Source organism: Pleurodeles waltl, chromosome 4_1 (genome assembly GCF_031143425.1).
Source record: "Pleurodeles waltl isolate 20211129_DDA chromosome 4_1, aPleWal1.hap1.20221129, whole genome shotgun sequence".
Taxonomy (NCBI): Eukaryota; Metazoa; Chordata; class Amphibia; order Caudata; family Salamandridae; genus Pleurodeles; species Pleurodeles waltl.
In genome coordinates this window covers 588,677,644-588,700,414 of record NC_090442.1, presented here as the reverse complement: position 1 = coordinate 588,700,414, position 22,771 = coordinate 588,677,644, and the positions used below count along the sequence as shown (strand labels likewise).

Genomic DNA, 22,771 nt, shown 5'->3' with positions numbered 1-22,771 from the left:
AAAAAAATATCAAGAATTTGTACCTGGTAGATTTACACCAATCAGGCTTCAGGACTGGATACAACTCAGAGGTCACCATTCTAAACATCCTAGATGAAAAACGTCACTAGACCAAAACAAATCTCTCCTAATACTTCTAGACCTATCCACGGCGTTTGACACAGTTGGCCACAAACGCCTCAGAGAAACTCTTGGATTCAGATTTGGTCTATGAGAAGCTGTCCTTAACTGATTTACTTCCTTCTTACAACCCCGACAACCAAGAGTCAAAATAGGCCCCACCTTATCTGACATCGACAGGGGTGTCCTACAACGATCTACAGTCTCACCCTTTTCCATGGTTCCCCCCCACTTTTTCCCCCGATATTGATGCTGACTTGACTGATAGTGTGCTGGGATCCTGCCAACCAGGCCCCAGCAGCAGTGTTCTTTCCCAAAAACTGTACCATTTTTCCCACAATTGGCCCACCCCAGCATACAGTTAAGTCCCTTGTAAATGGTACCCATGGTACCAAGGGCTCTGTGGTCAAGGAAGGTCCCCAAGGGCTGCAGCATGTATTATGCCACTCTGGGGGACTCCCTCACCATGCTCTTGCACACTGCCATTGCGGCTCGTGTGTGCTGGTGGGGAGAAAAACAGTGGACATGGCACCCCTCTCAGGGTGCCGTTGCCACAAACCACTGCCTGTAGCAGAGGTAAGTCACCCCTCTAGCAGGCCTTACAGCCCTAAGGCAGGGTACCCTATACCACAGGTGAGGGCATAGGTGATGGCATAGCTGCATGAGCAATATCCCGCTAAAGTGTCCATTCTTAGACATTGTAAGTGCAGTGTGGCCATAAAAAGATGGCTCCACTGAAGTCTGGGAAGTATGGTATCAAACTTCGCAGCACAATAAACCTACACTTATGCCAGTGTTGGATTTATTGTAAAATGCACCCAGAGGGCATCTTAGAGATGCCCCCTGTATTTTAGCCAAACGTCTAGTGAATGACTGACCCGTCTGTGCCAGCCTGCCACTTTCAGACGAGTTTCTGACCACATGGTGTGAGAGCCTTTGTGCTGTCTGTGCCCAGAAACAAAGCCTGCACTGGGTGTAGGTGCATCTCACCTCCCCCCTGCTGGAACTGTAACACCCAACAGTGAGACTGAAAGGCTTAGGCCTCTTGTTACAGTGCCTCAGGGCACTCAAACTAGTGGAGATGCCTGCCCCTTAGACAAAGCCCCACTTTTGGCAGCAAGTCTGGCGGGGACATTAGGAAAAACAAGGAAGAGTGACCACTTCAGCTGGGACCACTCCTAAGGTGTCCAGAGCTGAAGTGACCCCTTCCTTGCAAAATCCTCCATCTTGGTTTGGAGGAGAGGGTCCAATCTAAGATTTAAGGGCTCCCTGAACCTAGCTCGGCAGAATCCTGGCGTCCTCAGGAAGATGACAAGAAGAAAGAAGCGGACTGCTAAGCTGACCCCCAGCAGAGAAGGCTGAAAACCACCAACCCAGTGGTTCCCAAACTTTTTCGACCCGCGGCTCCCTTGACCTATTGGCAGTTGGCAGTGGCTCTCTGTTACATTACTTTTTTTGGCAGGTGGGAGGATGTAAGCCCGGCATTTTCCTCCCTGAAATAATTTGCTGTGAAGTTATTATAATCGTAGTTGTGATCTACTTTGTCACTGAACTGATGCTGTAATAAAGCACTTTATCGGCAACAAATACTCACTTTACCACCTCTCTTTTTTACTCCAGGCCTTGAAGCCTTAAACCACACGTTCCTGCCATGAAAGCATCTTCTTCAGTGGCAGTAGCTTGCATCATATTCTGCATGTCACAGAACTAAATAGAATACATATCTCTGACAATCCTTAGCAACAAATATGACACAACCACTAAGCAGCCAATTTAAACATTTATTTTTTGGGGAATTCTGGCATTAACATCAGCAATCTGAAAAGGGCAGTGTTGGCTACATTCGCAGAAGGACCTTCAATAGAAAAGTCTGTTGCAGATGGCATCCGAATGCCATATATAGCTGAGCCATAACTGAAATGCAACAGGAGTAACTTCCTATTCAAACTATCTCAGTGCCAGTACACTAAGAAGATGATATCCCCTCAGACATGAACCTGATGCTGAGGAAGCCAACCTTCCTCCAGCTGCAGGCAGGTCACTGTTTTCCTTAAAGGAAAAGAAGGGCAGCGCGAACCTCTGAGCACCCTTTAAGATGGCTATCCAAACCCTGCGCTCATCCCTGCATTTATCACACATGCAAAACTGTAGCAGTTGAGGCACCCATCTCTCTCTTTACTGAAATGCAGGTTAGAGCAGGAACCGCTGCTGCAGGTGGGAGGGACTCAGTAGGAGTAAGAATAGGAGTATTCAGAGTAAGAAGGAGGAAGTAGAGTTAAGAGTAGGAAAATTTAGCAGAGTAACAGACAGTGAATAGCTGCAAGAGTAAGGAGGAGTATTATTTGGAGTAAGCAGAAGCTTTGTTGCTAATAAAGTGATGAAAGTAAGAATGACAGAATGAGATAAAGATGATAAGAGAACAAATCCTTTTATTTACTTCTAACAAAGAATCTGTGCTAGAAAAGCTGGATGTGCATTCCATTTCGTGCACAGATCACATTGAAGTAAGGGACTTTAATTAAGCACTATTGCAGCTTGCTTCAGTTGGTTAAATATCACATGCACGCAGCTGAAAAAGGTAATATTTACACGTTTTAAGGCGATCAGACACTGCTGACATGCACTACCTGGCATTTATAAGCACATTATTGCTGTTTCAGTGGCTCACTAAGGTACAATGTCTACCGGTACAATAGTTTACAGCTCTACATGTCTCTGTAACATACCTTATATGGAAGAAGAGTGCAGTGGAAGGTGGGCTGTGGTGCATTAGCAGGCATCCAGCCAAGGTCTGGTTGCAGTCACTAGGCTGAGTATCCTATGATCTTCGTCTTATAGACAAATGTTAGCTGTGTAATAAACTGCCTATCTGTAGGGCCCTGCTGACAAGAAAAACAAAGTGCACAAGACAATAAAGGTACCTACATACAGACTATGCACCTGTACTGCACACATTTTTCAAAAGTGTTTGTCTTAGGGTGGCTTATTCCGAGTGAAGTGTTTGTGACCTATCGTTGGAGGGACAGAATTAGTTGTCTGTGACAGCAGGTCTTCCATGAAGGCCTGAGTATGCGTTATTTGCTGAGCAGGAGAAATGCCCTTTACAGTGCTTTACTGCATATTTCTTTACCGTTTATTTTATTTTTGGAGCTTGTGTAATAAATTAATGTTATTCACATTCACTCTTAATGACCTTTATAACGCAGTCTTCCTTGCCTCCTTACCTAGGTCGAGGTTATAAGAATTAGCATGTATATTTTAATTATACTGCACAAAAGGTTTTGTTAAATTGCATGAAGGGATTTCTAAAATTCACTCGAGCAACACTTCTGAACTGTTTAGCTCAGGGTCAAGACCTGTTAAATAACTCTGAGTTGAGGGATGGTTTTATGTTTCAGTGTCATCCATTAACACTGCAGTTAGCAGGAGGCCAGGGCAAATAGTGACAGCAGATATTTATAGCTATTCCTCGTTCCCAAAGCATGTGCTTGGTGCATGGCGCCCCTGGCTAGTTTAGATGGCGCACCTGGGTGCCACGGCGCACAGATTGGGAACCACTGCACCAACCCCTCCTGTCCAACACGGTGACGCCTGCAGCCTAAATCCAGAGGATCCCCCCACTGATTGCAAGAGAACCAGACAAGGATTCCTGACGCCCAAAGGTATCCCTGCACCCGCAGCCCCCTGGCCTTGGGCAATCCGACCACCGGTCCAGCGACGTCCCTCCTCCTTGTCCAGCCTGTGGTTTTATGGAACCGACCCCCTAGACCTAGCCTGCAACATGTTTGTGACAAGCATTGAAAGCCTGACTCTGGGTTTGCAACCGGCTGCCCCTGTGCTGCTGAGAGTGTGTGTTTGGTGCTGGCCTGTGACCTCCCCCTTGCCCCCCCCCCCCTCCCCCATTGCTCACCTAAACACCCCCACTCTTGCTGTCTGCTCTTACTGTGCAAGAAAACAAGTTGTTCTAATGACTCATTGTTGGCAGTGACCCAGTTTAACAAATAAGTAAAAAGCCTGCAGGCAGTTTTAACTTGAGATCCAGCTGCACCCTAAAAAAACAGAGCACCGCTAGTCAAACAGCATTGAGCCCACACACAAACACATTAGGCATTTTGGATGAAGACCTAAGGATGAAACATGTCACCAGTGGTACTGGTGTGTAAATGTCATTATTATAAAATCAACTAGATACCATCCTCTCCATACTGATTCAAAAGAGGGACTAGAGAGGCCTAGAAGTCCTTGCTCCAGTTATAGTATTTATTTCTGAGGAGTTGCAGTATTATCCCATTCCGAAGAACAAGAAGTATTGGTAGGCTAGTCCTGCATTACAGCCACCACCTGCAAGTCTGATTTCACCACCACCATCTCCACAAGAACAGTATACATACATACACACATGACTGTGGTCATGACAGACAGTATGACATTCAGGATCAATATTGTTAGCCACCTACGTGAAGGGGGTTGATTCTTGGGAAAATTATAACTCCGATCCTCAGGGTGATTCCATCCTGCAACTGCTTCCTGTTAATGCTTCGCCCCCAGACAATAGATCAGCTTACATTGCCTGTTATTCAAAGGGTAGTGGGACACCACAAGGTCAAGCTGCATGTTGTGGAGGAGACATTTTAAAGGAGACATTCTCAAAGATTGAATGATTAATAAAGTTCTATCCATGCTTTGCAGCATGACAAAGTGTACGGCGGAGAACTGTAAGGAGCTTGTGAATGCTAGGCTACTTACTCCCAGGGCGACAAAAAAGTTTTGGCTCCTCCAGTAGACCCAATTCATATTAAGTTATCTTCCTTCAGATTCTCTGGTAGTAAACCCAGCTCACAAATTAGCTTTAGCACAAGGCACGAGTGATGCTCCTCCCGGCACGGAAAGCTGAAAGATAGATGCAGCCTAGAAACATGTCGCTTTCTAGATAAGCAGTAACACAGTTACGTATCCTCAAGTCAGTGGGTATCCTTTCGGGGTACTGCAGGTATCATTGAGAGGAGATGTACAACATATCAAATATCTTCTGGAAGCCTACAGAAAGAGGAAGAGAGGTGTTGCAGGAGGGGAAAAATATCTTCAGTGGCATCACATGGGCATGGGATACAGGTGTCACTGACTCATGAGAAGTAAACACTAGCATCATCCTTCAGAGGCATGGGTGGCTGAGAGTTTTGGGTACCTTTCTGCGGTCCAGCACCTTCTAATCAGTGGTCTCTTTGATGGGGCAACCCAGAGTGGCAAACACAAAAGTCCTTTCCACGTGGAGAATTCAGGCACAACAATCATGGAAGAGGTAGAGAGGTCTCTGGAAAGGCCTCCTCCACCTCAGAACATTGACATGCCAGTGATTTCCCCCATCCCCTGATCACACAATCCCTTTCAGGGTGAGGACTAGGGTGTTCCCCTTTCCACAATGGGAGAAAATAATTTCACGTATATGGGTACTTTGTGAGACAGAGCAAGAATACTGCCTAGGGCTTTATCACCACAACGCGAAACATACCACTTAAGCATGATGCGATCAGTCAGGAATACCCCTGACTGCTGAAAGAGGAAGTGCAAGTACTTCTCAGCAAGAGTGCCATTGATCCTGCACCCACACACCGGTGGGGTCAGGGCGTGTACTCGCTGTACTTCCTCCCTCTCAAAAAGGACAGTACTCTGTGATCTACTGTGAACCTCGTGCCACAGAATCGGTACATTCTGTTGGAGCATTTCATATTGACAGCCCTGCAGGTCATCTTCCCTCTGCTCTGCACAGGAAACTATATGGTGATTCTCAACCTTAACAATGCCTACTTCCACATTTATCCGGCACATTAAATGTACCTCATATTTGTGGAAAGTGAACAACACTACAGGTTTAAGGTTCTATCCTTAGGAGTCACAAAACCCAACAGGTTTTTCAAATGTCTGAAAGTGGTTGTAGCACATCTCCCCTATAGTGCCATTCATGTGTTTCCAAATATTTGGTTGCCTGAGGTTGTAGAGTTGCGGTACCTCACATTTCTTGAAGGAATGCACGCTAATTCTGAGAGATATGTAATCCAACTACCCACTCCTACTAGGCAGCAAAGCTTTGTACTTTATACCGCACCAAGCAAATGGTGCCCCTAAAGGTATTTGTGCATGACATCCTCTGTTATTTGGTGCTCCTTCAAAAGGCCAGGTTAGCAGACACATCCGTTATGTTTCATTTAGCGGCAGTAGTTGCTTACATGCAAACATACAGTCGCATTTCTTGTGATAGTCACTTCTTTAAGAAGCGTTAGTGTGTTGCAGGTACCAGCCGTAAAATAACCTTTCATTCAAGTATACAGGGATAGGGTTGTCTTGAGAACAAGTTCCTGTTTTCATGCCAACGTTTTTCCCCCAATTCATGTAAACAAAACCATTGATTTGCCGATTTTCTTTATACATCCAGAAATAAAATCTTCACACATCTTAGATGTTAAAACAACATTAATGTTTTTCCTTTGCAGAAGAAAGTACAGTCTTAAAACAAAGCATCCCTTTGACACATATTCTCAACATCACTTGAGAAATCCCATGTCAAATTAAAGCTTAGTAAGGTGACAGTAAAATGTATACAAGTCTGCTGTGCGATAGCAAGGCAAACTTTGCATTATGTTGTAAGAGCACATCATACTATTCCCTCTCTTTTATTTCATTTAATTTATTCCCTCCCCACCCCCCCACTACACAATACCTTTTAGTGAGAAAGCTGAAGCCTAAACTACCACAGTGGAAGAAAATAAGCTCAGACAAATAGGTGCTGTTTGTGGTATTGCCTGGAGTTCCACATCATGCCTTCAAATATCCCATCTTGTTGCTGTGCAGTCAGGACCTCCTGTGACTAATGTAGGAAGAGGTTCAGGTACTTTTTGTCAAAGGGAGCCATCTACTCTCTAATCACTAAAAAGGATGGAAATCTAAGGCCTTTGTACCACTACATCCTGTGAGACCATTTAGAACATTAAAAATGACCATCCTGTGAGAGGTCATCTCACTAGTATGCACAGGGAATCACATGGTGACTGTTGATGTGAAGGATCCCCACTTCCACATCCTGATACATCTAGCACCTCAAAAGCTAACTGTTCCTTTTGGTATCTGGTCAATACTACCAAGTTCTCCTTTTTGGGGTCATAACAACTCAAGAGTGTTTAGCAGGGATGGTCGTACATCTGCACAGAAACATCATTTACATCTTCCCTTATCTGGATGATTGGCTGAGGAAAAGGTGCCACAAAGAATAATGCTATGCACATACTAGAGTACCATTGTCCCTGTTACACAGGTAAAGCTTCATGGTCACTGCGAAAATATCACATTTTGTGCCACATCAGATCCAACTGTTTCTAGGGACACTGTTGAATTACTTGATGGAGAAAGCCAACCTAAATGTGGAGAGGTTGGTGCCATTTCAAAGGCTGCTTCCTCTTTTTCAGAATGTCACACCTCTCTATGGTGAGGATTGCAATTAAGTTGTTGGGGATGATGGCTTCATGTATAGCGAGATTGCCACATGCAAGATTGCAAATGCTTTGTTACGAGAAGGTCTAGCAAAGCAGTGGTTTCAAGCGGAAGGTCAGTGGGAGGATCTAGTGTTGATGGATCCCAATCTTTTTGCATAAAACTGTTGCTAGGCAGACCTTTCCTGGATTCTCAGCCACACATGACCATTACCATGGATACTTTATATACATGATGTGGGGGAGAACACCTCAACCACATGACTGTATAGGTACCTGGATAGGGTTACATCGGGGCCCTCATATTAATTATATGAAGCTCACAGCAATTCATTTGACTTTCGAAGCATTTTACACGGTTCTTCGAGGCACAACAGATGACATGATACGGATGTATTAGAAGCAGATGGGGCACTCATTCACTAAAAGTTTCAGCCAAAAACATATGGAATTGGGTATCTAAAACAGATTCTGCCTGCAGTGAAGCATCTTCTTAGGCTGGAAAATGGTTCTGCAGACCTCTTACGCAGAATAGATCAACAACTCCTTGAGTGCAAGACCAATCTCCGGGTACTTTTCAAATACTTTGACAAATAGGGCATTCCCACAATTTATTTGCCACCCTGCAAAATGCCAAAGCTTCACCTTTAGGTACCCACAGTCCTTGGGCAACGCACTATGGATAAATGGTCAGGGTGTTGACGTAAGCTTTTCCTCAAGTGCCTCGGATTCCATGTTTTGTGAGGAAATTTAAGGCATGTATCTATAACTCTCATTCAAGTGGCACTGACTTGGTTGAGGCCGACTATTTGATGCTGTTGGAGATGTCTTTATATCCACACAAAAAAAACGACTGTTGTGGCAATGATCACCTGACTCAGCATAAGGCTCAGCTCATACATCCAGACCTCGGACAACTAAATATGGTGATCTGGTATCTGAGGTCTTAGTGTTTGATTACTTTAAATACAAATCCTGTGTGAGGCACCTAAACCACACAAGCGTGTTATGGGGGGTAGTGGAAGGGGTTGTGTTGACTATTGTTTTGGAAAAGCAAATAGAACGCCTTAAAGCATCTGATGATTTAATGTGCTAGTTATTATAATTGCAGAAAGTGGGAATAATATAAGCTTCTGTCTTGGAAAGTAGCCTTCCTGGTTGGTATCACATCTCTGAGGAGAATAACTGAGCTGCAAGCATTGACTGTGGATTAACCATTTATACAGGTATACAGAGGTTGTCTTCACTTTTTGTGTAAATCAAACAATTGATTTGCTTTTCTTATTTCCACACCCAGACACTGGCCTAAATACCAATACATATGCTTTATGAGACGAGGGCACTTGTGTACTACATAAAGATAACTGACTCCATTCAGAAAACAAAACTGTTGCTTTTGCCAAGCCTTACTTGGGAAACCCCATTTAAGAGTGAAGTACTGCCAGGTGGATTGTCGGATTGATTTAAACAAGTTATGCAAAGGTTAAACATATGTTTTTTGTAACACCTAGGAGAATTCTGTTCACTAGAAGGCATATACCATGACCTTCTTAGTAACCATACCACTCGCAGATATTTATAAGGCTGCTACATGCTCAGCACCGCACACATTCACCTAACATCACTGTGTGGATATTGAAGCAAATCAGGAGGCCTGCATTGGCCAGACCGTTTTAAGAACTTTGTTCCAGAGATCTGTAACATCTGCTCACTAGCTACTGCCAAGGGGAGAAACTGCATTACAATCAGTGCAGGGTATTTGTATCTACAGGTACACGTTACAAGCAGAAAATGTTACCCAGTAACCATCCATTCATAACTTGTGGTGCAATAGATTTACAAGCACCTTTCCACCTCCCCATATTTTTATGTTTTTCTCATCTCTTTCACAATACTCTGTCTTTGACCAGTGTACTCCACTGACACCTCACATGCTTGGGGTGAGGAATATTCTGAATTGGATTCTTTGCTTTGGTGCATTGTGGCTAAAAGCAGCTTGCAAATGTTCGCATCAACACTAGATGGCAGGAATGTGCAAAGCATGTGAATTTACAGTACTGCAGGCTAGGAACATATGGTTACAAGATACGTAACATTTTCATTGCCCATGATGGCTAATTTAATTTGAGAGATAGCTAACCTATAGATGGTGGTGAGGGCTAATGTTTTGTCAATTACTTTTATTTACAGGTTGCTTAAATCTGTTCACCACAACCCTGTGAAATTTGGAGTTCAGGAAGATAAACTGAAACAATTTGAAAAGCTTCTTTTAAAATTAGAAGGACAGTTACTCGATGGGATGATATTCCAGGTACAAAATGGTAGCATAAAACGCATACACTATGTAAGATGATAACTGGAACTTGTGAGTCACTTGTGAAATTTCTTTGGTATATGCATTTTTGTTAAACATCCCGGGGGGGAGGAATGGTGGCGGGGTCTTAGTGCTCTAGTGCTTTAATTATGTATTTACATTTATCAGCATAGTGTGTACAGCATATATAGCAACAACATGTTGCTACACCCTACTGTGTTTTCAGTGTTTTTTTTTTAGAAACATCTCATTAAATAGGATCATCATCTCTGAGAGCCACAATTGGTTCATCATCATCATCATCATCATCTATAGACAAAGGCAAATAATAACATTGATTTTAATCCATGTTGCATTCCCTATCCAAAATGGTTCCTAAGATGGAACCATTCTAATGTATGCCGTCTCATCCATGACTGGCATATCCCATGATGAGGTGCGAGGTTGTATTTGGTGCGAAGGAATCCAGAGTCACCGACTGAAGGCTCAGCAGTATGCATGATTCTGACTCTTTTGTGTAAGAATAATTTTTCTGAATCACTACCTTGCTCACCATTGAGAAGGGTTGAACAATCATAATGTTAAAATTGAAATACAAATTGTTGGTGCCTTATTTTTTTTTTCTTTTACTCAAAATGCATGCACTACCAATTACCCCACATATTACATCAGTCTTGTCTTTTTCTATGACATCATTGATAATATCACTGCAACATTTACAATAAAATTATTGAAAAGAAAACTGCATGTCGGTTGTGCGAGTTATAGTTACCATAGGTCACAAATTAGTTTCTTGAGCTAAGTATAACTATAACTGCTGAATTTCTATGGTTTTGTGTGTGTAAAATCGGTACCTAACTAGAACGTCCCTGGGGGGGCGTGGCCAACCAAGTTGGCCGGCGGGACGCGTATCTAGTGCGCTCTGCCGTCACAGTTTTATACTACAGGGATCCTGGGTTCCAGATGGCAGTGCACCACCCTGCAACGGCAAGTGGCAGTGCCCCGATGATGTTGGCGGGTCCCGCCCTGATTTTGGCCCCAGTTGGTGCTCCCGGTCTCCTAGAGCGCGGGTTCAGGTCAGGTTGGCCTGCGGAAACCCGATTGGGTGGCTGGAGTGTATGGGGAAGGGGTGGCTAGTTGGGGCTGTCACTCAACTCCCCCATCCCCTGTTCCCCCTGGCCCCCAGGGGTCCACAGAGAGGACGGCTGGAACCGGGGCAGGCGCTGGTGTCGGCTCGTCTCGCAACAAAGTTCCGAGGTGAAGGAGGTGAGGGGGGCCCGTTTTGCCCTCCTCTCTCGATTGCCTGCAAACATGTTGCTCCCCACACGCACAGAGGACTAGTCCTGCAAGACGGTGGGCTGCAGGGACGGGAGTGAAGGTGGCTCCGGGCCTCGGCTGGGTCGTCTGAGTGGCCTACACTGGCGCACACTTCTGCAAGGCCCACTGGTGAGTGGCGAAGAGGGAGGCCGATCTGGGGCCCGACGGATTTTTCTGCTCCAACGGTGGGGTGTTTGTTTTTCCTATTTCTGGAGTGTGTGCAGAGGCGTAGAGGACTCAGATCTGTGATCCTGTGCGCAGTGTGCACGCCTGACCCATGCTATGCTGAAGTGGTCGGCACGGCTGCGCGGGCATTTGGGGGCCCCTGCGGTGAACACTTGGGCTGAACAGCGGATCTGCATTGCCCTGGTGGTAACACATCCTATTACCCTTTATGGAGGTAAGCTGGGGCGATATCGGCAGACTGGGCCGTCGCAGGGGAACACGATGGAGCAATATAGTACCCCTACGCCGGCCCCACAGAGACGGACTCGCACGGGAGGGTCGGGAAAGGCATTGGAGGAGCCAGCCGCAGAGGGGGAGCCCCCACGCGTGCTGAGCTTTTAGCCGCCATTCATGGCACCAGAGTGGCCCTGGAGGGGAAAATAGAAACAGTGGCTGTGGAGGTGAACCTTCTGCGAGCTGACCTCCGCAAGGTATCTGATAAGGGCAAGATGGCGGAGGGGTCTATTGTGGACTTGCAAACAGATGTGGGCACATTGCGCAAGCAGTTGGCTCAGGTCATATCTACTTTCAGGACATTAGAGGCACGGCTGGAGGATTCAGAGACCAGATCTCGACAGAACGTGCGCCTCCTTGGATTCCCGGAATGCGCGGAAGGCTCCACTGTGGAAAGCTTTGTTGAACAATGGATCAGAAAAGTATTGCAGCCGGAGAGGCTGTCCAGGGTGTTTGTGGTGGAACGCGCTCATAGGGCTCTGGCTGCTCCTCCTCAGCCCAGGGCGCCGCTGTGGGCCATTATAGCGCGCCTCCTGAACTATAAAGACAGGGACTGTATTCTACGGACCACCCGTGAGACTGATAGGGCTGTCTTTGAGAATAGCAAGATTTCCATCTTCCCAGACTATACGAATAAGGTCCAGTCTTCCCTAAAAGTGTTTCTGGAGGTGAAGGCCAAGCTTCGTGCCATGAACATCAGATACATGTTACTGTATCCGGAACGGCTGAAGGTGATTTCCGGAGGTAAATCGCAGTTCTTTGAGCATCCCGAGGAAGTTTGGAGATGTGGGACAGGGTTGGCCTGGTTCCTTCTGGGCTGTCTGGAGTCAGTTCGGCTCGTACTTCTGGAGTTGCTGGTACGGATTGGAGGAGGTGTGGAGATGGCCCATCCCAGGTCTCTATGCAGCGATGTGATGATTCGGACTCTGTCAGCAGAATTGAAATCCAGCAGGATGGTACTATGGCGGTGGCGGATCGTAAGCAGGCTGTTGTACTTTGCTGGGCCATCAGACATGGAGGCTGGGGTGCTATCTGTTGATTCTTGAATAAGTGGACCTTTGGGGGATACTGCTTGTGCGGCTCGGCCGGGGGTCTTGTGATCAGCCTGTGGTCCGCGCCCTGCTTGATTGGGAGTAAGGAAACTCTTACGGAAGTTGTTTAAAGGGGCTTTATATGTCTGTGTACTATATGGTTGAGGGGGAAATGCTTATCCTAGATGATGTTTGGATGGGGTGGAAGGCACAGTGTATACTGGTGGGGATGGGGGGGTGTTCACTTCCACAGGTGTGGTAGGCTTTTTGGGTGTTGGGGTTTGGGCTTTTGTCCTGGCAGCATATGTATATATGGATCTACAGTATATTTTGCTAAGTATGTTTTACTGTTCATCCGGGTTGGGCACGGGAGTTCGGGGTTGCAAAGTTTGCGCAAGTTCTCAACGGTTTGATGTTTATAACAGCAATGCGTTGTTGAGTGTGAGATGGGTGGTTGGGACTTGTCTTGCCTTCTTCTTTTGGGTGTGGGGCTGCAGGAGGGACCCTAGCGGTAGGGAGGTGGGATATGCAATCTTAGCATGCGTCTACAGATTATTATACTGGCATGGAATATTAGGGGTCTGAAGAGCTACACTACGCGTTACAGAGTACACTCCTTCCTGAGACGGCATAGGGTTCATATAGCCTGTCTTCAGGAAACTCATTTGACAGTAGAGTAATCACATGAATTGGCTAGAAAGTGGCGGGGTCAGGTGTTCTCTTCATCCTTTTCCGCCTGTGCAAGGGGAGTGTTGATCTGGATTGTCCCTGGGGTCCCGTATACACATATCTACAGTGAAGCAGATATGGAAGGGGGATATATACATTTACATGGCACTTTGGATGGAATGCCCCTTACCATTCTAAACACTTACGCACCTAACATACATAATCCCTCCTTTTATGACACCATACCTCAAATGCTGGGGCAGGGGATAGTCTCCCATCGGATTTGGGCTGGAGACTATAATTGCATATTGGATGGTGAGTTGGATTGTTCTCCTAAGTAAGGAACCAAACCATTGATGACGAGATCCCTCACAGAGGTTATGCATAATCTAGGATTCTGGGATGGACAAAGAGAACTGCATCTGAAGGCCAGGGAATACACCTGCCACTCTAAGACACACAATACATATAGTCGGTTGGCTTGTTTCCTCTTGTGCGGACTGACTTGTTCACAGGTAATGTCAAGCATTTGGGGAGGTTTTTGTCTGATCATGCACCAGTACTGATGCATGTGCAATGGGGATCTGATGCTAATGTGTCTCATGGGTGGCGTATGCCTCCCTCGTTTCTAATGGAGGCTGGCTACCGTGATAAAATGGCAGCAGCCCTTAAGGACTATTTGGATCTAAATTGGGGTACGACAAACTCAAGGAACACAGAATGGGATGCCATGAAGGCAGTCTTAGGGGGAGTGTGTATCGGCACTGCATGTGGGGTGCGCAAACAAATGGAACAGTAACTTACAGATTGGGAAAGTGAACTGGAGGTAGCACAGCATCAGACACCGGTAACTCCAGAGGTTGAGCAAGAGCAGCTTCGGCTTTTAAAGAAGGTCAGTAACTGCTGGGACATGCTGAATAAGGTTACCCTTACATCGTATCGACAGCGTCTCCATAGGGAGGAAGTCAAATCTGGTAAATTGTTTGCATGGCTCCTTAAGCAGGAGGTTGACTCTCCTCCCATCCTGCGTATTAGGAATGCGAAGGGGGTACAGATTACTAATAGAAGGGATATTTTTCGGGTATTAGTGGAGCATTTGCAGGTTGTGTCCAGGGCTGGTCCTCCTGTCTCGGTTGTCGGATTATGCTAGTTTATAGGCCGGATGAGACTACCGTGGCTGGAGCCAAACTGTATGGAGAGCCTAGAGGCTGAGATAACAGTTGAAGAGGTGGGTGCAGCTCTAGAGGTGTTGTCGAAGTCTAAATCGCCTGGTGGGGACGGTTTCCCGATTGAATTGTACCAGACGTTGCCTCTCCTTTTGGGGGAGAGGTTGTTGGCGGTGTTTGAGGAAGCTCGGGATTGGGGTATTCTTCCTGAGGCCATGCAACAGGGCGTTGTCTGTCTGATGCTTAAGCCGGGGGGGGATCCTGATGACCCTTCCTCATATCGCCCACTTACTATGCTCAATACGGATGCCAAGATTCTGTGTAACATTTTGCCTACTCAACTGCGTGGAGTGATCCGGGGTTTGGTACACGAGGATCAATGCAGAGTTATCCCCGGTTGCAGTACAAGTTACAACTTACACCATTTGGCACACGTTTTACATGAAACAGTGGGGCAGCAGACAAATTGGTATTAGTCTCACTGGATCTAGACAAGGCCTTTGACACTGTGGAGTGGGATTACTTATTGGCAGTTCTGCAGGGAATCAGATTTGGCCCTCAATCTTGTGCTTGGGTTCGTTTATTGTACACTGCTCCCACTGCACATGTTTGGGTGAGCTTTCGGATGTTTGGATAATCGGAAGGGGTACCAGACAGGGTTGCCCATTGTCACTGTTCCTCTTTGCTTTAGCGGTTGAACCACTGGTGGCCTGGCTACGTGAGGAATTTGGGCCCTGGGGTGTTCAGGTGGGACGGGCCACTTATATCATCTCCCTGTATGCCGATGATGCGTTGCTATACGTCAGAGAGCCACGTGTCTTTGTCCCTCTGTTATTACAGTTGATGGAAGAATTTGGGGCTGTATCTGGTTAACCGGTGAATAGGAAGAAGTCACTGCTGTTTCCTCTGGGTTCGCTGTGTGATGCCCCGCCAGAGGATTTGCCTGAGTTGGGAACTTGAAAGTTTTCGATATCTGGGCATCTGGGTTACACATACTGCGACAGCACATCTGACCCACAATGTGGAACAGTGGTGAAGGGTTTGGAGCGCTCTGTATCATTCTGGAATAAGCTGCCTCTATCTGTAATGGAAAGGGCAGCTGTGGCCAAGATGGTGTTCTTGCCGCGGTGCCTTTACCTGGTTCATAATTCTTTGTTTCCATTGACAGTTTGACTTTTTAATCGCCTGGATAGCTTGTTGATTCCCTTGGTTTGGGCTGGCCGTCGTAGCAGGGTGGCATTGTCCACGTTACAAAGGGATATGGAAGATGGAGGATTGGCACTCCCTAACATTAGACTCTATTATTATGCGCTCATTTATAACATGCTGCTAAGTGGAAGACACAGACGGATAATTGGGAGAAGCAGCTGTTTGCTGGCATGTTGGGAGATGAGGCACTGGTGCACGCCTTAATGTCAGGCGGTAGATCGGTGACTTCTGTCCCCTACCTGGTTAAGAATACAGCTGGAATCTGGGGACGGGTGGTTAAGAGAATACTACGACGTGCCCTCTTTGATAGGGAACTGATCTGGAGTCTGGCCCCCTTTTGGGATATATATACTCTCATGTCAATAGAGGCTTGGAGAATGGGTTGCTGCTTGGTGGCGGGTCATTTATATCTTAATGGTGAGTTTATTTCCTTTCGGGAGGCGTGAGATACATTTGGATTGAGCGCTGGCCAGTTTTTGCAATATGCCAAGATTGAGAGTGTGGCTTGAGAGGTCTGGTCTGGGTTTCCGTTGGCCCCTGTGGCATTAAAGATGTTGAATGGGTTAATAAATTGGGGAGATGATTCCCACTTGGTTACTCTGTTTTATAGAGCGCTGCTCAGGGATAGTGTGGGGGTAGAGTGTGCAGCGCCTAGGGCCTGTGATCGAGAGCTGGAGAAACCCATAGAAGACGTGGACTGGAATTTGGCACTGTCTCTGGTACGCATGGTCTCTTGTAACCCCAGATTTAAGTTGTTGCACTTTAACTTTGTCCACCGTGTGTACATCAAGCCTGCTCATCCTAATTAAGTTAAAAAAAAAAAAACTAGAACGTCACTGTAACCTTTGTTTCTTTAAGTGAATGTGTATGTGTGTGTGTGTGTGTGTGTGTGTGTGTGTGTGTGTGTGTGTGTGTGTGTGTGTATGTGTATATATATATATATCTGTTTATATATCTACAAATATATTCGAGGCATGTGTGGCTGTAGATACACATGCTTAGTATAATCCTGCGATTTAGTTTTGGGCTTGGATGTGTGCAAGTTGTTTTTCTTCTAAGAAAGTATTTTGAGACACAAGGTAGCGAGAAGACTCCTTTTTCTGGTAATGCACACGGTCATTGGCTCCATTGTTAGTTTTCTTTCTTCCGCTGTCTGCTATGAACGGGTGCTCTTGTCTGTTCGGCACAGTTGTGCGGTACTTTCTTGGTTCATACCTGCTTTCTGTCTGTATTGTTCCTTGATCGCGGTCCTGTCTCTCTCTTCTGTTCGGTTTGACTACGTCAACTTCATTGGGGCTACTCGTATCGACTGCGGCCCTGTGTGGGCCATCCCCCTTCGTGCCAACTCGGTGATAGAACTGATGCCTTTTCGATACTGTTCAGTGTCATGCTAAGTACCCTTGTACCAACCTCCACCAGGTTTGTAATCTTTGCCTCTCCCTCAAATACGACGAGGCCAGCTGCAAGGCTTTCTGCTCTTGCAGACCACGAAGAGTCTACATGACCATTGGGCTTGATATCTTGAAGTGTCTCGAAGGAGCACAGACAATATACTAGAGCTGTTCGAACCCAAAGGCCCTCAGGAAGAACAACACGCACAGGCGTTGGCTGCAGACAAAGGGACCTTCTCTCCCAGTTATAGCTCTGGCTCTTCAATCAAGGTGCTAAATCTGCCTACAGCTCAGCCAGCCTTGAGTACTGTGCTCCCACCACCTCAACATCGAGCCCAGCAAACCTCACCAAACGGTCGACTGCCCATCCCAGAGAGACCTAAAAGCTTTGCCAGGCCACCACTGCCTTCGGACCATGGGCCGCACCGACCAACCTCTTTGCACATGTCCAGCCCCAGCTCGGCACGAAGAAAACATTGAAAAACGTATTTTTTGAGGCCGACCACACCTTCCTCGACTCGAGTTGAACTGCAGAGCTGAAAACCTCAGCATTGAAACACCGGCCACCATTGGCACTGAAACTAGCCTCTTCAGACCAAAACCCTTGGTGTCAGAGCCGAAAACATCAGCGGCAAGCAAAACAGCCTATGGCTCGGTGTCTGTGGAATTCCTGCTTCAGAGAATGTAAGAAGAATTCTACTCTTGTCAAAAGCATATCATGATCCATGCTGACAAAGGCCTAGAAGATCATTAGACTCCCCTCCCCACCTTCTTTGCTGCACAACCTGCTAAAAAGCAGCTGTCTTTTGAAGAAGCTTTCGATGTTTCAACTCCACCCAAACAGAGGAAAAAGATGGACAAGGCACAAATCCTGTGCACATTAGCCCACCAGCACCGGCTTCACACCACACACACTCACCACTTGCTTCATCAGCTGCCTCTGCATCATATTCCTCCGATGGGGGTCTATTCATTCCTTTTTAGAGGGTGGAGATGAAGGGGACACTTTTGCTATCGCACCACAGGATGACCCATGGGACACACACAACTCTGACCCACCAGCTGATACAGATCCTGATCTGTACCCTGCAAAACCATCTCCCCCAAGACAACACTACTACTTACTGTGACTTAATTGGTAGGGCTGCCACCTTCCATAAGGTGCAATTATATACATCACACCTGGAGGAGGATTTCCTGTTTATAACCTTCTCCTCCACGCAGCCTTCAGCACAATATTTGCCTATTCTTAAGGGGATGCTCTGTCACACCTCTGACATACTGATTTACCCATTACAATCTCGGGTGATAACACCAAGCGCAGATTAAAAGTAGCCCCCTAATGAACCCTTGTACACTAAAGGCCAACTTCCACCAGATACCTTAGTAGTGGCGACTGCATGTAAAAGAGCAAATTTACAAACATCTAGTGAAGCCCCTGCACCAGTTAAGGAGAGCAAAAAGATTGCAACTGCTGAAAAGAGGGTGGCTGCACAATCCGCCAATCACTGGCCTATTACAAATTCCAGCTGCCTTCTCTTTAGATATGATAGTCCACTGAGATGAGATGGAGGAACTCCTTCAGTACCTCCCAGAAGAAAATAAAAAATAAGCCTATCAAATAGCCTCTAAGCTTAAGTTACTATGTAACACAACTGTATGTTGTCCTAGATGCTGCTGATACTGTAGCAAGAGGAGTAAAAACTAGCGTATTACAATGCAGACATGCCTGGCTTCAGGGCTCGATGTTTAAACTTGAGGTACAGCCTAATCCCCTGGCCCTCTCATTCAATGGGCAACATCCATTTGAAAATCAAAACCGATATTGAGACAGCCAAGGCCATGGGAGTGCTGCAGACACCTTTCCACCATGGCTTCTTTCGCAGCTCATCATACAGTGGCAGGTCCATGACCACCTCCCTAGAAACCTTGACCACATAACAGCGGCCTCAAACCGCGGTGGGGGTCGACTACAGGGGTTCTTTCCTGCCTAGCTGAGAATCACCTCCAACCAGGGGGTGTTGCATATTATCCAACATGATTAATGTCTGGAGCTTTCTTCTGAGGCTCCCAATATTCCACTTTGCAAACACAGACCTTCTCCACAACATAAACAGTTGCTCAGGGAAGAAGTACAAGCACTCCTCAAAAAAAGAGCAGCGCACAGGGGTCTAGTCACTATACTTCCTTATTCCCAAGAAGGACTTGTCTCTGAGGCCAGTCTTGGATCTCAGACCACAAAACCAGCATATTCTCTTCAAACATATTCACATGGTCACCCTTCAAGATGTCATTCCGTTATTGCAGTCAGTTGATTTCATGCCTGGACTTCAAGGATGCCCATTTTCATATTCTTGTTACCCAACACATTGCTGGTTTCTGAGGTTTGTAATAGATGGTCTACATTTCCAATTCAAAGTGCTACCCTTCGGGGTCACTACCACGCCCAGCATCTTAACTAAATGTCTCGCTGTAGTAGCTGCTCACCTGCCCAGACAAAGCATACATGTTTGCCCATGTCTAGATGAGTGGCTCCTCAAACGTGCAGCTTGTCAAAGTGTTACCAACACACTCGGGTCACCATTAACCACCTGCACAAACTAGGTTTCACCATAAACGCTTACAAATTCCACCTCCAAACCCTTCAGATCCAACCTTACCTAGGAGGAATTCTAAGCTCACAACTAGGTATAGCTCACCCAAATGCTGTCAGCATACCCATTCCCCATATCCAACCAGGTCACAAGGTAACAGTGAGGACAGTCATGCATGTCCTCGGTATGATGGCTTCATTAATAGCCATAGTACCTCATGCCAAATTAAATATGTGTCTGTTGCAGGAGTGCTTCGTGCACCAATGGACTCAAGTAGACGGTCATTTGGAAGATCTAGTGTTGGCCAACAGTCAAGCTTGCTGCTCCCTGCAATGGTGGAACACCACTAACCTGTTAAAAGGACGGCTGTTCCTAGACCCAGTTCCACAGAGGACCATAATTATGGGTGCCTCTCTTACAGAATGCAGAGTGCATTCCCAAGATGTAACTGTCCAGGGCCATTAAAAACCCAGTCAGCGACACCTCCACATAAATAACCTTGAGTTGCTAGCTTTTCACCTAACGCTGAAAGCCTTCCTTCCTCATGTGATGGGCAAGGTAGTCCTCATAAAGACAGACAACATGACAGCCATGTACTGTTCCAAAAGCAAGGGAGCACCAACTCCCCACAGCTTTTACATTTAGCCCAGACTATTTGGAGGTTGGCTATCCAATACAACAATCACCTGCCAACTTTGCAGATCTCTCTTTAGTAGAATACCCCAACAAGTCAATGAGTGGCAACTCCACCCACAAGTCATCCTCCAAAACATCCGGCGTTGGGGACAGCCACAACTAGACCTTTTTGCCACAGCAGCAAATGCCTAATGCCCACATTTCTCCTCCAGGTGTCCACACCCACCGTCAATGGGTAACCCACTATAGATGAGTTGGTCAAGGATATTTGCTTACGGTTTTCCACCTCTCCTGCTGCTTCCCTTTGTGGTTCGCAGACAATGGTAGAAATCTCTCACTCTCATCCTGGTGGCTCTTAAATGGGCACCACAATCTTGGGTCACCACACTCCTCCAACTGTCTGTAGTTTTCCAAGAAGCACTGATGAACACACAGAACCTTCCCACAGAGAAACATGGAGTAATCAGACACCTGGACCTGGCTTCTGAAGTCCTAGAATTTGGGTACCTCAATCACCCACAACAGTTAGGGACATTCTCAAAGAGGCATGCAGGCCTATAACTCAGTCCAGCCAAATAGAAAAAATGTGTTCATTATTGTCATTTAAATCACATTGATCCTTTAGCAGGCAGGGTACAATACATTACCTGATACTTGTTTTATTTGCATACCACAGGTCTAGTTTTTACATCTATAAGGCTACACTTAGTGGCACTAGCAGCATATCTATAAAATAGGCAACACACTTCCCTGTTGAGAATTCCAGTTATCAAAGACATCTGGAAAGGTCTTACGAGTCATTCCTCCTAGGGTGCTACCAGCTCCCACATGGAGACACAGTACTGTGTTAACAAGATTAATGGGCCCTTCATTGAGCCCCGCCACTCCTGCCCCCTCCAGTTTTCATCCTGGAAGATGACATTCCTGGTTGCTATCACTTCGCTTTGACATCTCAGTGAGCTTCAGGCACTACCTTTAGAAGTTCCCTTCTTCCAGATATATTGGAAAAGGATTGTACTTCCACCAACCCCAAATTTCTTCCAAGGCTGATCTCACAATTTCATCTTAATCAATCTGTACTGTCAGTCATTTTTCCCAATCTGATTCAGTTGCAGAAAGGGCTTTGCAAACCTATCATGTAAAACAAGCTCTTGTGTATTACATTGACAGGACTTAATCATTTAGGAAGACTCAAAAACTTTTTGTTGCTTTCTCGAAACATCACAATGGAAGAGTCATTTCTAAGCCATTTCTAAGTCAAGTATTGCATGATGGATTGTTAAATGCATCCAAACATGGTACACTAAAGCTAAAATAACTTAACGTATTCCTCCTGGAGCTCCCTCCACTCATAAAAAAGGAGCTTCAATGGCCTTCATAGGAAGCATACCTACAGCTGGCATATGTAAAGCAGCTACATGGTCTACACTGCTTACAATTACAAAACAGTACTTTGTAGATGTACTGGCCCATTGACAAGCCAATGTGGGCCAAGCAGTTCTTCGTGCACTCTTTTAAACAACTGTAACTCCCTCAGTCTAGCCACCACTTATGAGGAGGACTGCTTTACAGTCTGTGCTAAGGATGTGTATCTACAGCCACACATGCCTTGAATCGAAAATGTTACTTACCCATTAAGCATCTGTAAATATGTAGTTTTGTGGATTCACATGTGCCCAAACTCCTCCCCGGACACCTGTGCGTGTTACAGTTACTTTCACTAAACTCCTTCTGCATGGACACCTCCTTATACTACACTTTGCTCCATGTTTCATCCTCGCCCGCCGTGCGGGAAAACAATCTAACAATGCAGTTAATCACCATGAGCATTAGCAGCAAGAGAAGGATACTCTGTGACTCAAAATACTTGTTTCAAAGAAAAACAATTTGCACACATCCAACACTAGATGTCAGAATTATGCTAAGCATGTGAATCTACAGCACTACGTGACACAAACAGATGCTTAGTAGTAATAAGTATAAGTAATATATATTGTTGGAAAATGAATATTGGTAGTGGTAAGTATGCACCTACCACTGGCAATAAGGCCACTAACACTTTACAGAGTCAGTTAATGTCTCAGTAAATTAGCCCCTTGCTCAACTCTTGGTCGCTGTAACCGAGCAGGCAGGCCTAACTTAGGAGACAAGAGTGTAAAGCATTCAAGAACACCAATACAGTAAATAAGTAAGACACAACACAACAACAAAAATCCCACACCAATTTATGAAAATAGGTTATATTGTTATGAGGAAATAGACAACAAAATGACAAAAATCCAATGTAGGTATCCAGAGATATGATTTTTTAAAGAATGAACACTTTCTAATGTTTAGAAACACAAATCGCCAAATCTGGACATCTGATCGCAGTGGACTGGGAC

At 45.8% G+C, this 22,771-nt stretch overlaps 1 protein-coding gene across 1 annotated transcript in view; it reads left to right on the top strand.

Annotated features, from left to right (window-relative positions):
- Positions 1-22,771, top strand: part of WASHC4 (WASH complex subunit 4) — a 923,504-nt gene that overhangs the window by 214,321 nt on the left and 686,412 nt on the right. The window contains exon 10 of the mRNA XM_069228973.1: positions 9,792-9,912. Coding sequence (XP_069085074.1) covers positions 9,792-9,912 — 121 coding nt within the window. The remainder of the gene's footprint in view (positions 1-9,791; positions 9,913-22,771) is intronic.